Below are 23513 nucleotides of genomic sequence, written 5' to 3'. Positions count from 1 at the left end.
GCTTGTGAGATGACAAGGCTTAAAGTACTGATCAATGCTTAAAGTGCTGATCTGAAAAGACCAGGAGGGAGATAATTTGCTGTGAAGCTGACATAATACTGGTGTCTATGTCCCTGTGCTTCCCTGATGACACATAACTCCCACCCTGTAAACATCCCTCCAGCACAGCTGTTTTTTTGTTTGTCTATGCTTAATTTTAAACCTGAAATGAAAGGAAGCAGCAGTGACTGTGAGGCTGTGATGAGACACAGAGGAGATTTGACCCAAATGCTGTAGAGCATCTGGTTTTAAGTCAACTTAGTTCCAAATTTTAAATGATAGTTAGATCAACCCAATAGCTGCTAAGACATTTATATGTAAAACAACATCTTGACCTGATTATGGCTCAATGGTAAAAGAAGGGAACTTCCAATGTGAGAAGCAGTTTACTCTGGGGACTGAATGAACTTTATTGGCATTCATCCAAAAGTTACTGAAATATTTTAATCTGGACCAAAGGGGAAGAACGGACATCTGATGAGACCATTTAGAGGTTTAAAGCATTAAAGTAAATGTATTCATTAAGGCTGGGCACGTTAACGTGCTTAACACTGTTAAATCATTTTTTTAATCACGTGTTAAGTTTTTCTTTTTTTGCTGGCCGCTGGCTTTGATGACAGAAACATGGCGTCCATGTCTCCATTCCCTGCTGCAGCGGTTCGTCTGATGTAATCAGGAAAGAGCGGGTTTATTAAAATGAAGAGACGTTTTCTGTCTGGAACTTAAGAAAGAAGAAGAACCGACTTTCTTTGTCTGTCAGAACCCATGCAGATGGTGGAACATCGTGATTTTTGGACAGGAAACTGCTCCCAAAAGACAATGAGAAACTTTTTATTTATTTATTTATTTTTTTAAATAAATGCAGCTTTAATTTATGCAAGACAGCAAAGGTAATCCATGTTTTCTGACTTTTACAAACGTGCAGCATAAATCGGGCCTTCTGCCTCTGGTTCGGTGAATCTTGGTCGTAGTGAGATGAAACTTCCAGCTGTGGAATCTGTGAGATGTGAGCTTTCAGTAGAGGAGGCGTTTGTTCGTGTTCATGAGGAGACATCATCTGTGTTTACATGTTTTTTGGACTTTGTGTACCTGGTCTTTGAATTGTTTGTTGTCTTAACTGTGTATGGTGGTGATAGAAATGGTTTTACTGAGCTGGTAGCTGAGATTCTGGACTTTCTGTGGATACCACACATGTTTAAAGTTACATCTACAGACCTGACGCTACACCCGGAAACCAGATGTTAACCCTTAACTCCCGGTAGTGGAGGCTGCAGGTGTAGTCAAGCTAAAAATTAAAGTTTAGAAATTTATAGGCCAGAAATCTGGATAATGAAGCAGTGAAGGTGCATGGATGGAAGTTATTGTACATATTGTGAATATTTCTCTCTCCTCACCATCTAGAAGCTGTGAGATTCTCATCCTGCTTTCTGTCTGTTCACCTGATGCTGATATTCATCACATATTGTTCCTTCTGTGTTTAGAAGGAAGCAGCTTCACAGCTTTAAATCCATCCTGCTGACTTTTTACCTTTTAGTTAGTAAATCCTGAACCTTCTTTCTCATAAATATTTGATTTTATAAATATATATGAAGAAATATTTTAACTGTTGGTGTTTAAAGAGAAAACTGCTGCTAAACCTGTTTATGTGTTTAGTGCAGGGGTCTGCAGCCTTTCCAATCCAAAGAGACATTTTCCCCCCAGCCAGCTAAATAAAACTCCCTTAGAGCTGCAATATGAGACCTTTTTAAAAAGGCAAATTAATATATATTTTAATGAAGAGCCACCATAGAATATTTGTTATTTTTGAAGAACCACATTTTTATTTCCATTTTTAGGTTTTAAAATAAAGAAAAACATAAAACCTTTATAAAAATAGGATAGATGGACTTTCTTCTAAGGGATGTAGATATTTGTGGAAAATGATGTAAAAGAAAAAAAGTCCCTGGTTTACAACCTAATAACAGGAAAGATAGATTTAAAAAATATTTTAGCCACGCATTTAGAGGCATTGTGGAAGGTCCTAAGGTTGGAGACACGTGATGTAGTGTTAGTAAACCAAAATTTACTGCATTTTCTTTAGCCATAGCCATAGGCCCTCTTTTAAAGGAAAGAGACATTTTGTGCGTAACAAACAGTATCTTACTGAAGTGAGTACACCCTTCACATCTTTGCTAATATTTTATTACATCTTATAATTAATTGTGGTAAAATGTTTAATGCAATTAACACATGTGCCGCATGACAAGCCCCATGCATCAGTCATTTCTGTGTTATAACGGCGGGACGTGGAGCAGCGTGATGTAAAAGATCAGCCGGCTGATTCTATGGATGGATTTGAGAATAAACATAGCATTAATGGAGCAACATGGCCATTGCCTCCGTGGAGAATGGGGGTGTATTAACACACACTCTTTTCCTGGTGAGAGGTTCCACACTCTCAGTTTTCCTGCATTCTTTGTAAAACTTATCCTGCGTTTTGCACCACTGTGTCGGCTCTAGAGGATCTCTGGTCGTCTCCGCTTCTTCCCTCTCCTCTCACGTTGCTCCGTGAATAACAATGGCTGTCGGTGATCAGCTGATTGTCTTTTCTCTTTTGTTGCGTGTGTTTATGGTTCAGCTGAGGAGGAGGAAGCTAACGGTTCATTATTTACGCCTTCACATATTTACCTCAAATTATTAATTTTAGCAGTACACAGTATCTGACGAAAGCATATAGCTGATGACAGAAAAGTTCTGATGGGGGCCCAGGCAGGAACACTGACCGGAGGGGGGGGGGGGGGCACAAATTAGACTTTTTTTTGGTCTAGATTTTATTAAATATTATTAATATATAATGAATAAAATTTTTTAATTCATTAACGCTTACACCAACAAAAACATGAATTACAGGCAGAACATTTTACTGTTTCACGATATTTTGTTCTTTAGTGTATATTTAACTTTACAACAGAATAATTTCCAAAAACATTCACCAAAACACTAAATAACTGGGAAATTAAAATATATAACCTTAAACGTCAATCTATAAGTGAATTGTATAAATGAATGATGAATTAATTAAATACATCTTCTTTTCTACTTCTTGCTGATGCAAATTAGAAGTAGGTTAAAGTACAGGGAGAAAAATATAAAAAATATATGTAAGTTGATCGCCTTATATAATCAACGTGAGTAAAGTTAGCTAAACATTATTTATGCAGCTTTCTCATGCCCTTTAATGTTAACTTACATTTGCTTTACTCCAATATTTTCTTTGCCATGAAATATATCATGGCATATATCATATATGAACCAAAATAAAAGCCAGATATGCTTTTCAAATGTCAAAAAAGATGTCATCTTTGATAGAGTTGTATTTTATATATAACGGTCATAAATGGTGAGTCGCTGTTACAGCCTGTCATGTTAGTATTTTCTGACAAAGTAAAAATAAAGGAGACATGAAATCGTGACGATGGCTGATGACAGACTATAATAATAATTTTTTGGTGCTGCGGTGAATAAACCTCCTCCCCTCTGTATCCACATCTCTCTTCCTAAAATATGCCTCAACCTGCAGCTGACGGAGTGATGAATGGTCTCAGATATTTTGTACACTTAATGTTATTTCTGCAGTTACTGATTACTTAGCTAATGCTATGCTAGGTTGGGATAACAACAGCAATGTTATTGCTAACAAATAGAGAGCACCTAAAGCTAATTTAGCACAACTTTAGCAATGCAGCATAAATAAAAAGCTGACCGACACAACGAAGCACGCGTCACTCGTCATTACATATGGCAGAGTTAAACTGAAACTGGAGACATGCTGATTCATTCATTTCAAAACATTATAATAAACTTACCTGTCGGCAAGCTCCACTCAGCCCACTGCTGTAGTGTAACCTGGCTGTAGCTACTAGCTAGCCCTGTTGAAAAGACAAGGGGATGACTGTGGGATTGAATGGAGTCAGAGCTCCGTTTAGTGGACAAACGGCACAAGGACAGCATTCTGCACAACTCTGACACTTAACAGCATTTACTGTTTTATGAGGAAGTAAGAATAAGTCGGCGTATAATCCGCTGATCTTGGCCATTTTGAAAAGGGCCAATATCGACCGATTTAATCGGCCTGCCGATAAATCGGTCGGGCCCTAGTTTACATATTTTTTCAAACTTTGTGTACCTGGTCTTGTTAATTGTTTGTTGTCTTTACTGTGTTTGGTGGTCATAGAAATGGTTTTACTGAACTGTTGGCTGAGATTCTGGACTTTGTGTGGATACCACACGTTTATAGTTACATTTACAGACCTGACGTTACACCCATAAAACCGGATGTCAGCTGCTTGACTCCTGGTAGCAGAGGGTGCAGGCACAAGAGGTTAAGCTAAATAGTCAAGTTAAGAATGCAATGATAATTTATAGGCAAGAAATCTGAATAACAAACTACTAAAGGCGCATGGATTGAAGTTATTGTGAAAATTGCGAATATTTCTCTCTCCTCACCATCTAGAAGCTGTGAGATTCTAATCCTGCTTTCTGTCTGTTCACCTGATGCTGATATTCATCACATATTGTTCCTTCTGTGTTTAGAAAGCAGCTTCACAGCTTTAAATTCATCCTTTTTATCTTTTAGTTAGTAAATCCCGAAATTTTCATGTGTGTGTGTATATATATAGATATATATATATATATATCTATATATATATGTATGTGTGTGCGCGCATGTGTGTATATATATGGTTGTTTATATGTACATGTATATATGTACATGTGTATATATATATATATATATATATATATATATGTATATATATATATATATATATATGTATATGTATGTATGTGAACATACATACATGTGAGTATGTATATATATGTGTGTGTATATATATGTATATGTATGTGTGTGTGTGTGTGTTAAAGACATGACCTTGTCTGTTTTTCTGTTATAAACTCTTGGAAAGCACAGAGAATGGGGGAAAAAAAGAAACCTGCAACAACACGTATGACTGTAATTCAGATGTGGCTTATTTATTATCACTGTTGAGGCGTACATTACAGTGCAAACCAGTCTTTGGCAAAAGTACAATATAACTGTCATGATAGGCACTAGTATATCCACATTGACCGCTGGGACAAGGACAGTGTAGGTAAAGCATGTTCAGTCCTGCAGAGTAGTGCATTCCACTGACGCTTGGAGCTTTTCCAAGGGGAAATTAAAAGAGACGGAGCCATGATGGAAATAAAAATGAGCTAATACGACAGACATTTAAGACCGGTACTTTGGCGGCCAAAGCTCGGGACACTTGCCAAAATGTATTAGCAAAAAAAAAACAAAACAAACCATATCTGATGAAACTATTCAGTATGTTTGAACATATATGATACCAGTGTGACTGCAGCCCTCTAATCCATCTGAAATCCTGAATGGAAAATTCCAGAAAGCATTAATATCATTTCTGCTTAGTGACAGATGCGTGTTCAGGATGTTGTCACATAAAGGAAACAATGGAGACAGCTTCAACACAATCAGGAGTGAGGCAAAACAGGAAGACGAAAAAAAAAAGTGACACAAAGCGAGCCAGTGCATGAAGTACAATGAGTGGTATTTGTTTATGTACAGTACATATAAAAGACCTCGCAACTGCAGTATGGTTAGACGTGTTCTGCTCATATCCCGATCATCTGCACCCTTCCCCCAACATCCTCCTCTCATATGGCTTCCATTACAGTGGAATGAGGGTCAGAGGGCTGCTGGGTGAAATGACATCAGTCCAGAACAAAAATTCTTCAAAATGGCAAAGAAACAAGAGCAGTGTGATCATTCCTGACATATCAGCACTGCAGACGGCCCTCGCAGGGAAAATCAAGAAGAAAAACTGTGGAAAGACAGAGGAATGCATGCAAGCGCGTCCTTGTGTCAACTGCTGATACAGTTACCTTAAGTTGTTTTTAATCTTGTCTATGCATGAGTAAAAGAATACTGCCATGGTAAAGTTAGCAGTACTAAAGGCTGAATCCAGACTAATACAATGTTCACACATGCTTTCATAGACAGACCTGCTATTTTTGTCATTGTGGAAGTTTTTAAATCATATTTTTGGCTTTAGAAGACGAGTTCACAACATTACAGTGGTTCAAATCGATACTCTGTCACTGCTTTCTGGAAGCCAAATTAAACATGAAGCAGAGCGTGATGGTGTGAGAGCTGGATCGAGTGTCCTGCAATGAAAAGCGCCAAACGGCTCCACCTCACTTAAGCTCAGAGCGGGCCAGCAGGGACCGTAAGCAAGCTATCCAGGGATAGAGGCAGTAATCAGTAGACATGTTTCTTTTGCATTACAAACATTTTTTAGGGCTTCACATTATCTTCATATGTATTTTCAAACAAAAAAAGGGTAAAAAGTACATTACAAACATGATATAAAGCACCATGGATTAAAAGATGCAGTAACTCTACTCATGTTCGAGTAAAACAATCCTCTCAGTTGTGATGCATCATTAAAAGACATACTGAGTGTATATAGGTTGCTTTGCATATGAGGATAATACTTGAAGGTTTGTATTTAATGACTTAAATCATAATAAAAGTGGGAAAATAGCACCAATTTTCGGCATCTCTAACCTGAGAAAATTTTGCGAGACGACGAAGCGGCAGCCGCATTTCCATCAACTTCCCTTTCCTGCTCGTTGACGGCGACTAGTCCTGCGTTTTTTTCACTGAGTGCAGGAGAGCGAGCGGCAGCGGTGGCTTCTCAAGCCTCGGTGAGCGAGCAGGAGAGGTTTGTCCGTGTTGGTTAGAATCCATTCGTCGCTACAGAAGTAGATCCTAGTGGGCAGCCCTGGAGACTGCAACAAACTGAAATTTGAGACAAGAACAACCCCTCCCCTGATTTAAAAACAAAAAAATAATAATAATAAAGGAACAAAATAAAAAGCTGTTTATCGAGGGTATATCGAGGTTAGCTGTGGATCAGCACACCTTCATGAGTCCCATCTCCTCTCGATACGTTTGATTAGAAGTGACTTTCAGACACTAGTTTGTCAGGTGATCCTGAGGATTATTCGTGTCCACTTTTTGACTTTGGTGTCCATCTGCCTGCTGGAGGCACACCGGACAGCAGGCGGCTTTTAGCTTGATGGGCTGTTTGCACTCCGGTGTTGGACAAGACTCCACAAAGCAGGTCACCTGGGCGTCCTGAGGGACAACAGAGGGGACAAAAGGTCAGTTAACGTTTCAGACATCAGCTGAAGGTAAACCAGTATCCCTGAAGGAAGGTGGAGCTGAACCATCCAACCGTGTCCATGTTGGCCATCTTCAAAAGCTACTCTTATTTTCAGGGATCGCTTCAGTAAAACAGGAAGAAAACGTTTTCTTTGTTACATCATTTTAAACAACCCAATTCCTAATAAAGTTGGGATGCTGTGTTAAATGTAAATAAAAACAGAATGTAATGATTTGCTGAAATTTTCCCAGGACAGCTTTACACAGCGATCAAACTTTTTTGGGTTTGGAGTGGTAGCTCTTAAGGTGAAAATTGTTGGTATATCCTGCTCACGTGCAAATGTAGCTGAAATTACCAGACCACATGTTTTCATCTCATAAGCTACCCCTGGCAAAGTTAGATGTTCAGTGAACCTCTGTCCATCTTTACATCCGAGAAGCTCTGCCTCTCTAACATGCTCCTTGTTATATTTACTAGTTACTTCCATCAAACATTAGCTGAGTAACAGTATTTTAAAAGTAACTAGTTACCAAGTAAAGTAACTGTTGCATTACAATGCAATCGTCTGATTGATGGGACAAATTTATAACTTCTGGAATATTGTAGATCCTCAATATGTTTCCAGTTTGACAAATACATGTGAGTGGGCAGCAGCATCGTGATTTATTCAAGTCTTGTTGTATGTTGCAGTTTCTTAGATTGGTGAACTTCTGTCCATCGTTCCATTTGAGAGGCTCTGCCTCTGAAATGCTCCTTTTATACCCAGTTATGTTACTGACCTGCTGACCTGATAAACTTAAATTATCTCCAAGAAAATCTTTGATTCCTTAAAAAACTATTACTTACTTTTAGTTAGAAGTAACTTTCATTAAAATGCAACATTTTTTTATTACCTAAATTAAGTAAAAGTTAGAATTTTTGGAATTTTGTGTTTTTGTTACGCAGCAGCGGCGATTTTCTGTTGAAAAATTGTAGCTCGACTTTTCTGAAGGTGGTTCACTAAGCAGCAGCTATGAAATGCTTGTCTGAACTTCACAGTTAACAAGGTTAACATTTAAATCAACCAGTTTGAAAGAGCTGATATTGTAAGTAGGAAAATAGGGCTTTGCTATTGTTAGCAAAATCTTTACTTACCTGGCTTAAATTTCTATTTATCAAAAAATGAAATATGTAGCGTTTCCTCTGCTACATAACATGGGAATAAATACTAACTGCCTTCAAATATTTCAAAGTTTTTATTGGATAATCTGGATTGTTGAAGCAGTAACTTGGATGTGGGCGGAGTTTCGTTAAATGGTGCAACTGCAGATCAAAATGAAACGTACTTGTAGTGAAAACAGCACAACAATGAGGAATGTTTTAAATGTGTGGCCTGATGGAGGTTTAACACAACCCGACGGTCCTCTTCAATCAGCATCATAGGTCAGGGAGGCCAAGAGGAGTTAGAGAGATGGAAGAGGAACTGAAAGTGAACTGAGTTGGAAACATGTTTGTGGAGTGAGAGAGATGAGAAGAGATCAGAGGCAGTAAAGTTTGGCATGAGGATGGAGACGTGCTTGCCAACATGGCACCGACTGAGATAAAGAATGAGAGGCGAAGGTAAGGGTTCTGTTTCCAGGAGGTGAAGGAATTCAAAGAGGAGAGAAAGTGTGCAGACTGCACACAGAGTGGGTGCACATGGCTGTGATGGACAGAAGAAGACAGTGCTGAGTTGGTTTCAACATACTTTGCATTCACACGTGGAGCAGGAGTCCTTCTTCCATCGCTCTCCGTCTGCTCGGTCACGGCCTTCATCATCAGTGCAGTCAGTCCTGCTCAGACGGGCTTCAAGTCTTTTAATCTGCAGGACAAAAACAGTCCTAATGTGAAGGTCTCCCTCTAAGAAAAACACAAACTAAGCTACAATACGAAAGTCTCTCTTTAATATTGAGCCTTTTGAGCTTCAAGCTGTTTGGATGTGGGAACTTACCAGGAGGAATCTGGATTTGTTGGACTGCGGTTATTTGGCTTGACGTTAGCCTGTTTTTTTTTTTTTTTTTTTTTTTAGCTAGGATTGTGGATGTGTAATGCTGAGAAAGAAGAAAATATGAATAGTTTGGGAGTCTATTTGTGGTAAAAAGAGTAAAGATCACTGTTAATGCACAGCCTGCTGCAGCATCACAAATCTTTACACAGACAAAAAAAGACTGAGTGAAGTGAGGAGCACAAAGCCAAGTTCACTTGATATTTTATTAAAAGCAAAAAAATTCATGGTTAGGACTTCCTGTCCTCTTACAGCTCCTGTAACCTACACTGATATTAATGTGACTTTGTCTTATAAGTGACACTTGGCTTTAATTGAAGCAAGTTAAGGGCAAGCTTATTGGACCATCTTTGTTGTAACTCTCAGCCATGGTCATGAGATTTAGGAAGTGATCAATAGATCAAGATTGCAGATATAAGCAGCTCGGCCTTAAAGAAGAAGAATTCAGAGTTGATTTATGTGGTTTAGGAATCTGATTAGGATGCCTGTTTTTTTGTTTTTTTTTTTCCCAGGGCATATCCACAACACACATTTCCTCTGGCCAATGAATGCCTCAGGAGCTGGAGACTGTTGTTGGAGAGAGGGATGTCTGGGTTTTCCTCCTGGACCTGTAGCTTCTGCACCTCACCTCAGATAAGTGTAAGTGCATGGATGGATCTCTGTGTAATAGGGTATTTTAGGCAATGTCTAAAGTCAGTTAATCAGGCTTATTAAAATAGATTAGTTGTGACCTCATCATGACGTAAATTAAAAAACAACATAGCCAAAGAGAAATTATATAGCCTCTAGTGCCATTTATGCCATATTGCAGGTACAGACGGAAGAGGGGGTGACATGCAGCAAAGGCTCCGAGGCTGGGATTTGGACCTGTGCTGGCGCTAGCTGTAGCCTCCGTCTCTGGGGCAGCTGCTCTATCAGCTGAGCTAAACACCCCTACCACATGCATTTATCTCATAGACTGTATATAAAAAAGAGCGGATCCTACATGACATCACCCGTAGGTTTCTGAAGAGCTGAATTGAAGCTCATTGGGCGTTCCCACCGTCGCCATCTTGGCAGTGTCACGTGTCATCATTCCAGGAAAATCCAAAAATGGGCAAAGAGGTAGAGTTGAGAGGGGGGACTGTGAAGGTGGGAGTGGATGATTGACTTCTATCAACTCCTAGCTGCCTGTAGCTAAGAGCTAACTGAGCCAACGTGAGCTAACCGGCTAACGAAGATAGGTAGGCTAAAGCTAAGGCGTGCTGTTAGCCGGCTAAAAACTGCGGTTGTGCTGCATTCTCTCTTCTTTCTGCGGATATTGGATACCTGTCAATCAAAAGGACACGCCCCTAATTATGCCAAATTTCAAGATTAAATAACATCCAAACGGATGAGTTAGAAAAATATTCGCCCCACTCACAATTGTCATGAAAGTAAACTTGACCTATTAATCTAAAATGGATTTTTGTACCAGGCTTTAAACCTGTTTATTTCTGCTGTGAAGTAGGTCTTTTTAACATGGGAGTCTATGGGGATTGACTCTGTTTTGGGCCAGCCCCTAGTGGATGAGAAGTGAACTGAAATTTTTTGCACTTGAGCATAGGCTTTACATTTAACCCCTGGAAGTTGTTGCTTGGTTTGTCTACAGCTAAATGAGTCCTTTTTAACTCCGCCAAGGTGAAGTCATGTATTCGGCAGCATTGGTTTGTCTGTGTTAGCAATACAACTTAACAAAATTTTTAAAGAAATTTCAGAAATGGAATAAGGAACAAGTAATGATATTTTGGGAGTGATCTGGATCACAGCTTGGATCCAGGATTTTTTTTTAAAGGATTCAAACAAAAAAACTTTTTTTTTTCTCCCTCCAACTTATTCCTTCCTCCACTTGTGTTTATCATTTTTGCAGCAGGGAACATTCATCCAGTTTGGAGAATTTTTATTGTCAAGTAGCACATAAATTCCGCTCAGCTTTATTTGTTAACTCCATTCCTGTGGTTAAAACCAGTTACATGTTGGTGCTGGAATTGTGGTTCATTCTCAGTATTTCATATCCTGCTTTTTTCTAACATTTTAAGAACTATTAGACAAGTGACAATAGAAAGAAATAAATCAACATGCGTTGGTTCGGCGTATACAGATTTGTTTCTCCAAACCCTTTTCTTTGCTACTTATCTCTATTTTGGTGATGCTGGCTGAACGTTTACAAATGAAAGTGAATATTTCAATATGTCCTTCTACTATAATACATGTTCTTTAAGCCTCTGTTCATTAATCGGGCTAGAACAGCTCCATGTGTTGGTATGTGTGGAATATCTGGCCTCAGACCCACTCTGAAGCCATCTGCAGAAACACACCTGCTTCCGTAAGCTTGTGATGGTCTTCTGCATGTCGGTGACAAAATCCTGGAAGTCGCTAATCGAGGTTTCAGTGCTTTTTTCAGAGGTCACAGTAACGTTTGCAAGACTTCCTGGAGCTTTTTCCACAGAGCTGCAAAGACAAACTTGACCATCATTTATAAGGCCACCATATAATTTTAGTTGACTTTCATTTTATGCCTTTACAGAGCCCTAAACTTGTCTAATATTTCAGGCTATAAACATTTGAATCAGTCATTCTGTACATTTCTGTGCTGGATAAGAAAGATGATTTAATTGATACTTCGTGTTTTCCTGTGCTACCTTCTCTCCTGGATGCTGTTGGCAGGTTTGTCCTCTTTGTAGCTGTGCTCAGCGGATCTGCGTCCTCTGAAGTGGTATGACAGGGCGTTAAACTGACCCTTGGTTCTGCAGTCTGGTGAGTCAAACACAACACACTCCTGATCACTAACACAGGAAAAGAGTTAAGCTGGATTTATACTCTTGCGGCATCTGATTAGGTCTATTACACCGTCACCGCCTTAGGCGCCACATAGGTCCACAGAGGCTCGATGCGCACTTCTTCCAGACCTGACGTGCACCCCTGCTACGCAGACTGTTACAATAACCAGTGAGAGGCTGATCAAATTATTTCTTCATTTTCTTCCACAAGCTAGTAAAGACACTGAACCATTCTGGACGCCATTGTTGTTTTAAAACAGAAAATACTCAACGTAACTGAAGTTAATCATCAAAAGAACTCCAACCTGTTGAGTTTACCGGCCGATACCACCCCTGCTGCCACCTTCAGATTAGGAAAAGAAACTGCAATACGACACCAAAACAACGCGTACCACCAACACTGGAGTGCGAGAGCAAACTAACCAGTGTCAGCTACGCCAACCGCACGTAGACACTGCACAAGTATAAATCCAGCTTTAGGCTGCATGCATGCAGGTTGCTTTACTCTGTCTAAAAAGGCCACAGACTATCCTTCCATTTACATATTTGTTCTGCAATAATGTTTACAGCAGGGGTGTCAAAACCAGAGGGTCCAGACTGGCTCTGAGATGAATTTGGTAAGTGTGAAAATGGTATAGAAGACAATAACTTTAGGTTACTTGTGTAACCCTGGTTCTAGGAGTAGCGTGAGTGCCAATCCTGACACTCAAGTCACCTTACCTTTAATTAGCCTGTGCTACGACACAGCACCATTCAATATAAGCACCTCTTTTTGCTTTGCCCAGCAAGAAGTGCTGTCACAGTGAGACAAACTCTGAAGGTGCTCACTCTTTTCGCCAACAGGAGGACTGTGTCCATCCATCCACTTTCTTCCGCTTATTCAGAGTCGGGTCGCGGGGGTAGCGGCCTAAGCAGGGAAACCCAGACTTCTCTCTCCCCGGCCCTATTCACCAGCTCATCCAGAGGGATCCTGGGGTGTTCCCAGGCCAGCCGAGAGATGTAGTCCGTCCAGCGTGCCCTGGGTCTTTCTCCGGGGCCTCTTTCTGGTGGGACGTGCCCGGAACACCTCACCAGGGAGGCGTCCAGGAGGCATCCTGACCAGACCCTATTGCACTCCACCCTTTTCAGGCTGAGGACCACGGTCTCGGACTTGGAGGTGCTGATTCTCACCCCAGCCACTTCACACTCGGCTGCAAATCGCTCCAGTGAGAGCTGAAGGTCATGACCCGACGAAGCCAACAGAACCACATCATCTGCAAAGAGCAGAGACCCAATCCTGAGGCCACCGAACCGGATCCCCTTTAACATCTCGGCCGTGCCTAGAAATTCTGTCCATAAAAGTTATGAACAGAATCTGTGACAAAGGGCAGCCTTGGCGGAGTCCAACCCGCACTGGAAACAATTCTGATTTACTGCCAGCAATGCGGACCAAGCTCTGACACTGGTCGTACAGGGACCGGACAGCTCGTACAAGCGGGTCCGGCACTCCATACTCCCAGAGTACCCCCCACAAGAGTCCCGGGGGGACACGGTCGAATGCCTTCTCCAAGTCCACAAAGCACATGTAGAGTGGTTGGGCAAACTCCCATGCCCCCTCAAAGACCCTGAAGAGGGTGTAGAGCTGGTCCACTGTTCAACGACCGGGACGAAAACCACACTGCTCCTCCTCAATCCAAGGTTCGACTATCCGACGGACCCTCCTCTCCAGCACCCCTGAATAGACCTTACGGGGGAAGCTGAGGAGTGTGATCCCCCTGTAGTTGGAGCACACCCTCAGGTCCCCCTTTTTGAAGAGTGGGACCACCACCCCAGTCTGCCAGTCCAGGGGAACTGTCCCTGATGTCCACACGATGCTGCAGATGCGTGTCAGCCAAGACAGCCCTACAGCATCCTGAGCCTTAAGGAACTCTGGGCGGACCCCATCCACCCCTGGGGCCTTGCCACGGAGGAGCTTTCTAACCACCTCAGCGACCTCAGCCCCAGAGATAAGAGAGCCAGCACCAGCTACCCCAGACTCTGCTTCCTCATTGGAAGACGTGTTGGAGGGATTGAGAAGGTCTTCGAAGTATTCCCTCCACCCCCTCACAACGTCCCGAGTCGAGGTCAGCAACCCCCCATCCCCACTGTACACAGTGTTGACGGAGCACTGCTTTCCCCTCTTGAGCCGCCTGACCAGAATCTTCTCGAAGCCGTCCGAAAGTCATTCTCCATGGCCTCTCTAAACTCCTCCCATGCCCGAGTTTTTGCCTTAGCGACCGCCGAAGCTGCGCTCCACTTAGCCCGCCGATACCCATCAGGAGACCCACCAGGAGACCCTCAAACACGCTTGGGTCTGCCAGGCCTGACTGGCATCCTCCCCCACCATCTGAGCCAACTCACCACCAGGTGGTGATCATTTCACAGCTCCGCCCCTTTCTTCACCCGAGTGTCCAGAACATGCGGCCGCAAGTCCGACGACACGACTACAAAGTCGATCATCGAACTGCGGCCTAGAGTGTCCTGGTGCCAAGTGCACATGTGGGCACTCTTATGTCTGAACAAGGTGTTTGTTATGGACAGTCCGTGACGAGCACATAAGTCCAACAACAAAACACCACTCGGATTCAGATTAGGGGGGTCGTTCCTCCCAATCACGCCCCTCCTGGTCTCGATGTCGTTGCCCACGTAAGCATTGAAGTCCCCCAGCAGAACGAGGGAGTCCCCAGAAGGAGTGCTCTCCAACACCCCCTCCAAGGACTTCAAAAAGGGTGGGTACTCTGAACTGCTATTTGGTGCATAAGCACAAACAACAGTCAGGGCCCGTCCCCCTACGCGAAGGCGGAGGGAGGCTACCCTTTCGTCCACCGGGGTAAACCCCAATGTACAGGCGCCAAGTCGGGGGGGCAATGAGCATGCCCACACTTGCTCAGCGCCTCTCACCAGGAAATAATCCAGAATGGAAGAGGGTCCAGCCCCTCTCAAGGACAGTGGTTCCAGAGCCCAAGCCGTGCGTCGAGGTAAGTCCAACTATATCTAGCCGGAACAGTTCAACCTCGCGCACCAGCTCAGGCTCCTTCCCCGCCAGAGAGGTAACATTCCACGTCCCTAGAGCTAGCTTTTGGCTAGGACTACAAAAGAGTTGGGGCACAGCTGAGATTCATGTGAATGTTGAGTAAATTTTAAAGCAGTGTGCTGAATGTCACCCGTCTTACCCTCGCAGCAGTCCTGCCACATCCGCAGGTCAATATGTGGGACGTCGTTGCAGCTGCCGTAGCCATGGGGCAGCTCGGCAACTCTGAACACATCCTGCTGGATCCGTGTGATGTTGTCCCCATTGTTGCAAAGCACACGAGTCAGAGATGCCTGCTTCAGCTGGGTCAGCTGGGCGGGAGTGAACACGCCTGGGTTTTCATACCAGAACCTGACGAGAAAACAAATTCTCTTCAGCTTTGTACGGTGACACATTGTAGTAGAAAAGCTTTTGTGTCATGGCTTTTTAGCTTTTATAACAGCCTAAATGAGGGGGTGGGGGATTCTTTCACATGTGTAAACGATCAGATGAGATGTTTGATCCTCTCATACCTGTCACCATCCCGCAGCCGTTTGTACTGCACTACCAGCAGACACATGAGGGTGGGCCCCAATCTGCTGCCAGGGACCAGGTCTTCAGCCATCAGAGCCGGAAACAGATCAATGTTGAGAGGAGAACCGTACAGTCTGCACAACGAAAACACAATCACAGTTTACACTCATTTCCAAAAGTCCCTACTTTGCACTTTACCTTTCTTTTTCAGGTGCCAGCTGAGGGGCTCATAAGCAAGGTCACAAGAAGAAACCAAGACCCCACCGTGAATCTCGCTTACTCAGATCGTCCAACACCACCCCAGATGCCTACTTTACACTCTTTTCTTTAACATTAAATTAAATTAAATTAATCACTCGTGGCGTTTTCTCATTTGTTTTCATGGCAGTGACAGATGTAGCTAATCTTGTTAACTGAACTTTTTACATGCTTGCATATAAATATACAGTTAGTCCCCGACTGAAGAGTGAAGGCATATCAACATGTTAGATAAAGAACGTATCACATTAATACCTTGGTATTTAAACCCTCACACATCTGATCTGATAGTTGGAGAAAACTTGCTGCAGGGTTATAAAGGGAAAAATATTTTTTTCTTGATTTAATTTATAGCCCAAAAAGAATACCTCAAAAAGCAGGAATAGAAATGGTAGGATCAGTTACATATAATAATAAATCATCAGCATATGAATTTTTATTCTATTCTGTTATGGATGATTCCTCTAAACTGCAGATCTAAACTTGATCGGCAGAAGCTCAACAGCAATGACAGAGCTACTTCTCAAGTTCCACTTCTAACAGCTTAATGATAAGGATGTTGATGATTTGTGTGCATCCCGGCTTTAGAGGATGAATAAAGGAGGCAAATCCAAGAAAAAAATTTGTCACCAATTCAGTGTCCTCCCAGTCTAACCTGTTTTTTCAGCGTCTTAAGAAATCACAAAAACCAAACCAGTTCCCTGTTGACTGGCAAAACTCAAGTTTGACTGTGCCCCAAAATTAAGATGCAACAAGTGTAATATTGATTAAAAATTACCTCTGTAGTTTCTCTCTGACGGTTGGATTCTTAATCTCATTCTTCAAGTCTTCAAACGTCTGAGCTGAGGTCAGGTTACAGAAGGTCCTGTAATCGTTGTATGGAGGGATGCCGTGATCTCTACCCCTCTGGATGTTCATGGCGGCCAGGTCCAGAGCCACAGCATGGGCCATGGAGAACAGCCTCTCTGTCAGTTCTGTGTTCAGAAGCTGCGTGGGAATGCGCATTTTACCTGCGACGCCAAACAGCCCGCGCAGGAGCGGGTCGATGCCTCCTTCGTTTACGATGCGGAACGGGGAGAAGAAGGCCCGGTGCAGAGAGATGTGTCCCTGAGGGATCGGCTGGAAGTCCTCATTCAACCTGTAGAGTATCGGGTTGATGAGGGTGTGTCCAAAACGGAAAGCGGCAGTGGCAAACGCGTTGAAGATGCCGGCGTTAATGTTGGGGTCGTAACCGGAGTAAGGCCCCATCATCTTCATCCCTACCTCACCTAGAATCTAGAAGAAAAGAAATCTTATTGACAACCCTCTGATATCTGGTGAGTAACAATCACACTGTAGCTTCACAGACTTGAGCTTGGAGCCATTACCTTTGGCAACCAGTGGCTGTAGGTGATGTGCTGCATCTGGGCCCCCACTATCTTCCTTGCCTCGTGGTAGATGGTGTCCCCGTCCCAGTGGGGATTGAGTCTCAGTAACTCTGTAGCTATGCGGTTGTGTTCTCTGAACCATACTGTGTGCATGGCAGTCAAGCCAAGCTGCTCATTGGCACGATGGTCTCCAGCTAAGAAACATGGGATTGGACTCTCATTCTCATCCCTCATACACTCAGTGGGTGGTCCAGTGGCAAACGGCAGAAGTGGCTTCCCTGTTCGTTGTATGATGCCTTGACGGAGCAGCCCCCTTTGGCTGGCCAAGTCCCGGATTTCCTCCGATTCGTGCCGTGAGCTGCCGTAGACATTGGAAGCATCAATGTAGGAGGTGAGCTGGTTGATTTGCTCTCTGGGATACACACTGTTCATGAGCAGAGACGTCATCCCGCTGCCGCACACCGGGCTAGACCGCACGAAGAACATGCAGCGGGCACCACTTCGCAGCTGACGCTGGTCGTTGGGTGGGAACTGGATCGGGAAGCATGGCGGGTCGTTTGTGCAGACCTGAGCACACAGTTGGCCGTCCGAAAAACGGGACTGGCTCAAGGCCACCACTGTGGAGTCCAGGTCGTGATCCAGGAACTGACCCCACTGCATCAGCATGTGAGTGTAGCGGTCATCAGGAGTGATGGTCTCTGTTCCAATCATAGTAGTGGACACCAGCCTGGGCAGTGGCAGCCTGTACCCGTTGTGCACCCGGTCTGTGGCGCCTCTCGGCAGATTAAAACCGTTATCGTAGACCGATTTCAGGAGGCGCTCGAAGGCAGTGAGCGAGGCACCCCACATGGGGTGCTGCAGGTTGTTGCAGGTGCCATCATGGCTGCGGTATTTTTGGTGAAAACAGATGTCAGAGCAGTTGTTGAAGCGGCGGTGGGCCGTGCAGCCAGACAGATTGGCAATCACATCCAAAAAGCGGGGGGACACCAGGTCATTGTAGCGGAATGCTGCAGAGAGAAAATGTAAATTTAACAACTTCAAAATGCAAGTGCAAGTTTATAGAAACATTAGATACTGATCATTTAACAAGATTTGCTCCATCTTTAAGCACTTTTTCCAGTTTGTTGAGTTAACGTTTGAGTGCATGCCTCCCCTTCTACTAAGCCTTCAGCTATTAATCGGGATAATCATTAACTCCTAAAACAGTTTTTGCTATTCTTGGTCTGCATGTAGTAGTTCAACCCTTTTAATCCCAGGCAACATATAGATGTTTTCAGGACAGCCTCAGTTGTCAGATTATGAGGCTAAAATCATGTTAAATTAATGTATCAATAGATATAGCAGCATAATGGCCAAACAATACAAGAAAATAGAATTTATTACTAACAGAACTTTGTAGAAATAACACACAGATCCACTGTGACCAAGCCTTATCTTGTCTAGCCTTTCAGGAGAAAAAAAAATAATGGCACTGAAACAAACACAACAGAAACTATTTACATATTTACATTTGTTGCTTATTTACAGTTATTTATGCTACTAAACTCTGGTTGGTGGGAAGTTTTACAGGAAGTGGCTTCATCATAATTTCCAGGTATAAATAGAGGTCTCTTAGCAACGTTGTAGTGATAGTAATCTTTAGTTGATGATGAAAATGTCAAATAATGATGTTATCATGGATCATTGTGGATTTACCATATAAAGTCTGTGAATAAACACTACATTTTGCAGCTGGATTGTAAACCTACCGGACAGGATATACATACCTGGAAAACATCCGTAGAACACTTAAATTACACACTACTGTTCCTGAGAAACTGTTGGGAATATAAGAAAAAAGCGCTCTGGAGCACTGGTGATCTAGTAGAGTTTTAAGGGTTAAGGCAAGTCTGTCAGTGAGGCATCAGCCATTGTATCAGCCCACGTTGGGCTAAGACCACAAAGGGTAAAGGCCAGCGAGTCTACCTGTGCGAGACCACCGAGCAAGGGCACAAGCTATATCCTTACAACCAAATCAACGCAAAATGCGCTTCAATCCCATCCCTGTTAGATATGGGTACAGACGAAGACGTGTCACCCATAGACAATGCCATCCTCAAAAACCTGTCCTTTCCAATGGCATGCACGTCAGCCACATCCTCTGTTACCTTTGGTCTGTGAAACTGCCGCAGTGAACAAAACAGAATTTATCAGTTCATTGATAAATGTCTCAGACATTCAGGTCCCAGCCCTGACTGAAACCTGGATCCGTCCAGAAAACACAGCTACGCCAGCTGCCCCTTCTGTTAATGCAGAATTTACCCAAACACCTCGCTCAGCTGGACGAGGAGGTGGAATGAGCATTCTTATTTCTAAAAAGTGGATCTACCTCTCTCCATCCTGTGGCTAACTGCTCATCACTTGAGTATCATGCAGAAAAGGTCTCCACACCCATCACTGCATACATTCTGGTCTACATTGTCTCATCTATCTACATCGCCTCCGTGAGGCCGGAAACTGCTCCACAGCCGACCTGTCCGTCACCCCGCTGCACCTCTCAGACCACTTCCTGGTTAAATTCTACGTCTTCCTTCCTCATGTCTCTCAAGCGGCTCCTAAAATGGCGTCCTACCGCAGAAACTTGAGATCCCTCAGACCTACACAGCTGTCTGATGAGGTTTACTCTACCCTCCCTTCACACTCAGACTTCTCCTTACTGTCTGTTCATGAGGCTACAGAAACTAGGCCTGTCGCGATAAGCAATAAGTCAATTAATTGAACGATAAGAAAATAAGAGCACGATAAGTTTGCCGGCCGCGATAATTTTTATTAGTCCCCCCTTTACCATAGACTGTGTATGACAATAGGTTTCACTATGGAGTATTTCGACTAAATGCTCTGGTTTCTTGCGGAGTGATCTCTCTGGTGTCATAGGCTACTTGACAGCAGCATGTTGCAGCACGAGCCGGTAAGCCGCATTTGTTTTGCAGGGCTGCCAACACGCAATGGCCTTGAGACTTGCGTATTTAAGTGGCTTCTCACGCTCTTGCGCTAAACCTCCGATTCTCATGCTGAAATATGTAAATAAGTCGAATGGAGAAATAATAGATGCAAGCACCTCCTCTTTTATCATTTCGCTGCTCCCCACATGTAAGCAGAACACACACATTCTAGCTTACAACGTCAGTACAAAGCCCCCACTTCCTGGTCTACCGTAATAACCCCTGTAATCCGCAGGCACATTACGCAAATAGAGTCAGCCTATATACTAGCGTATTTGACAAAATACACATTAAGAGCAATGCCGGCAAATCGAGAGGTTTGGGAGGATTCCCAGTGGGCCGCATTACTTTTGGGCCGGCGTCCCGGCGTATGTGAAAAGGCGCTTTTATTTATTTAGTTTATTGATCTTTGAAAATGTGTACTTGCATTATTATGGCATATGTCATTATATTAGTTGAGAATGGTCTCAAAATGACACATAAGCGCTTTGCACAATATTATCGTTTATCCCGATAATTTCTGAGAAAATTTATCGTACAGCTAAATTTGTTATCGTGACAGGCCTAACAGAAACACTCTGCTCCTCTCTCGCCTCCTGTCTGGACAAACTCTGTCCTCTGGTGTCAAAACCAGCCAGACAAAATCCTCCCAGTCCATGTCTCACAGAGGTTCTAAGGAAGAACAGAGCAGCATTTAAGGCTGCAGAAAGAAAGTGGCAAGTCAAAAGAGCACACTGACTTGTCTGAGTACCAGCAAAAACTTGAAATTTTCACATCCAGACTAAAGGCTGCCAAGATAGCCTTTTATCAGAACAAGATCCGCAATGCTCCCAACACACGACAACTGTTCATGGTGTTTAACTCTCTTCTATCTCCACCACCTGCTCAGCCTCCCACTGTGCTGACTGCAGAAATGTTTGCTTCCTACTTCACTGAAAAGGTGGCTACCATTAGTAACCAATTCACTGAGCCTGACCAACTCAGCCTTACCAAACCAGCTACTGGTGCCTCACTCTGCTCCTTCCGCTCTCTAAATGAGGACCAAGTCTCTAAACTTCTAGTCAACTCAAAACCCACGACCTGTCCTCCTGATCCTGTTCCCTCTGATATCCTGCAGAGCATTTTACCTACAATCAAAACTGCAGTAAGCCATATTATCACCTCCTCTCTTAAATCCGGTGTCTTTCCTTCTGCCTTCAAGCAAGCTCGGGTTACCCCGCTGCTGAAGAAACCTACACTCAACCCAGCCCAGGTTGGAAACTACCGGCCGGTCTCACTGCTTCCATTCATGTCTAAACTACTAGAGCGTGCCGTCTTCAGTCAGGTCTCACAGTTCCTACAAGACAAAAACCTGTTAGATCCATATCAGTCTGGCTATAGGCAAGGCCGCTCTACTGAAACTGCTCTCCTGTCAGTTACTGATTCCCTACGGGTTGCCAGATCCGCTGGTCAATCCTCAGTCCTTATACTGCTGGACCTGTCTGCTGCCTTTGACACAGTCAACCATCATATACTGTTCTCCACACTTTCTGAGCTTGGCATCTCAGGATCTGTTCTCTCGTGGTTCATGTCCTACCTCACAGGGAGATCATTCAAAGTATCTTGGTGTGGCGGAATGTCCAGATCACATGGGCTGACAACAGGGGTGCCTCAGGGCTCGGTGCTTGGCCCTCTTATCTTTTCACTATACACCTCCTCACTCAGTGCAATCATTAGCTCTCATGGTTTCTCCTACCACTGCTATGGCGATGACACTCAGCTTTTCCTTTCTTTCCCACCTGACGACCCAACCGTCTCAATGTGAATATCAGCATTCCTTGCTGATATCTCCGCCACTTTCAGCTATTTATCAATTTAAATCTGGAACTGCATGACTGTGTAAAACTAAACCAAAGCACCCAACAGCACGAATTGTGATGTTAAATTTGACATTCCCTGATAAGATCAAGAACAGTGAACATAAATGGTACATAAAGCTCGGCTAAAAAATGCTCTGATGTGGTAAAAATGACAGGGATTGAGGCTGCTGGATGTTCGTTGAGGGAAAGCAAAGCAAACCAAAAAGCAGGGATTATGCAACAGTTTCATGGTGATGTCATCACTTCCAATAGAGAGAAGAAGTCACTTTAGTGTGGAGATAATGTTTTGGAGCTTTGCAGACTTTTTATACATAAAGAAAAAAGAACACTTGGAAGGTTAAAAAAAAAATTACCCCACAAAGAACAACATGTCCTCTTTAAAACATTCCTGTAGTTGATGCAGCCACTGTGGCTCCCAGAATGGAAAGAACCTCCAGTTTTGAGAGCAGAGGTTAGCATACGTGCTGCAGCTGGCTTTGACATGCGAGGCCCCCTGTCTGAAAGCTTCAAATCGAATGGATCAATTGGAACTGTGTGTCTGCTGTTGTGGTCATGCTTGAGAACAAGAGTCAAGTGTGAGCAGCTGAACTCAGTCAAGGTGAGACTTCCTGTACAAAGGGTGAGACCAGTCCCCCAGCCCCCAAACCCCCTCACATTACACACATTACTGCTGTGTTTGTGTATAAATGCTGGTGTTGTGTTGAGTGTGGAAACTGTGGTGTTGCCCTCCCAGATGAGGTAGAGATACAATAAAAACAGCTTTTTGTTTTTGCTGACGGGCAGAAATCTCTGAGTTTGGTTTGGAGCCAATGCAACAATGAACACTTGGTTGTTGGCATAAGTAGTGAAAACACCGTCTCTAACCAACGCCACCACGTCTACATGCATCTTTTATCGTGTTGTAATATACTGACTGTATATCTGCAGCCTAGGGCGTGTGCATGGAGTTCAAACACAGAGCTATAATTTTCCTCCTGGATATTTTTCATGCACATGTGAAAGCACACATGCATGTTTATGCACACAAACATCCAGTTTCTCGACCCACATTCATGCATAACTGATCAATCAGCACACCATCTTATAGGCTGTCCAGTGCTCTGCAGCGATTGCAAGTTAAGGGTTGCACGGTGTGTCAGTGGACCAATAAAACTGTTTACAGGCTCCATGATGACGTCGCCGCCCCTCGGGTCATGCTTCAGGGGAAAATAGCAGACACATGGGTGGACACAGCCAACTGTTGCTCACAGTTACAGTAATTCATGGAGAGAATTGAATTACTGGCTTCACTAGACTTTGCTTAAGAACCTGGGTGGAATCTTTTTACTCAGACTGGAGACTTGAGTTGAAAACTTTGGATATTTGTCAAAACTAAGACTGCAGGAAAAAAAATTGGAGGGTGCTCTCTTTCAATTTGG

General features: G+C 43.3%; 1 protein-coding gene and 1 long non-coding RNA gene across 4 annotated transcripts in view; one reads left to right on the top strand and one right to left on the bottom strand.

The window, feature by feature from the left end:
* The window catches only part of LOC121630849, a 35153-nt gene extending 19385 nt beyond the window's left edge, over positions 1 to 15768 (top strand). The window contains exons 5-8 of the long non-coding RNA XR_006008607.1: positions 9783 to 9909; positions 11956 to 12045; positions 12638 to 12685; positions 15647 to 15768. This is a non-coding gene — a long non-coding RNA (uncharacterized LOC121630849). The remainder of the gene's footprint in view (positions 1 to 9782; positions 9910 to 11955; positions 12046 to 12637; positions 12686 to 15646) is intronic.
* LOC121630846 (peroxidasin) overlaps positions 5032 to 23513 on the bottom strand; it is a 65345-nt gene continuing 46863 nt past the window's right edge. For 2 of the 3 annotated variants that reach the window (XM_041971352.1, XM_041971353.1), the window contains 8 exons: positions 17256 to 18262; positions 16667 to 17163; positions 15630 to 15764; positions 15260 to 15468; positions 11931 to 12042; positions 11607 to 11739; positions 8974 to 9087; positions 5032 to 7219 (listed from right to left, as the gene is read on the bottom strand). In XM_041971352.1, the coding sequence (XP_041827286.1) occupies positions 7058 to 7219; positions 8974 to 9087; positions 11607 to 11739; positions 11931 to 12042; positions 15260 to 15468; positions 15630 to 15764; positions 16667 to 17163; positions 17256 to 18262 (2369 nt within the window). In that variant the 3' untranslated portion in view covers positions 5032 to 7057. The remainder of the gene's footprint in view (positions 7220 to 8973; positions 9088 to 11606; positions 11740 to 11930; positions 12043 to 15259; positions 15469 to 15629; positions 15765 to 16666; positions 17164 to 17255; positions 18263 to 23513) is intronic. The other variant, XR_006008606.1, reaches the window with a different exon arrangement.

This window comes from Melanotaenia boesemani, chromosome 20 (assembly GCF_017639745.1).
Source record: "Melanotaenia boesemani isolate fMelBoe1 chromosome 20, fMelBoe1.pri, whole genome shotgun sequence".
NCBI lineage: Eukaryota > Metazoa > Chordata > Actinopteri > Atheriniformes > Melanotaeniidae > Melanotaenia > Melanotaenia boesemani.
This window is presented reverse-complemented; position numbering and strand designations above follow the sequence as displayed.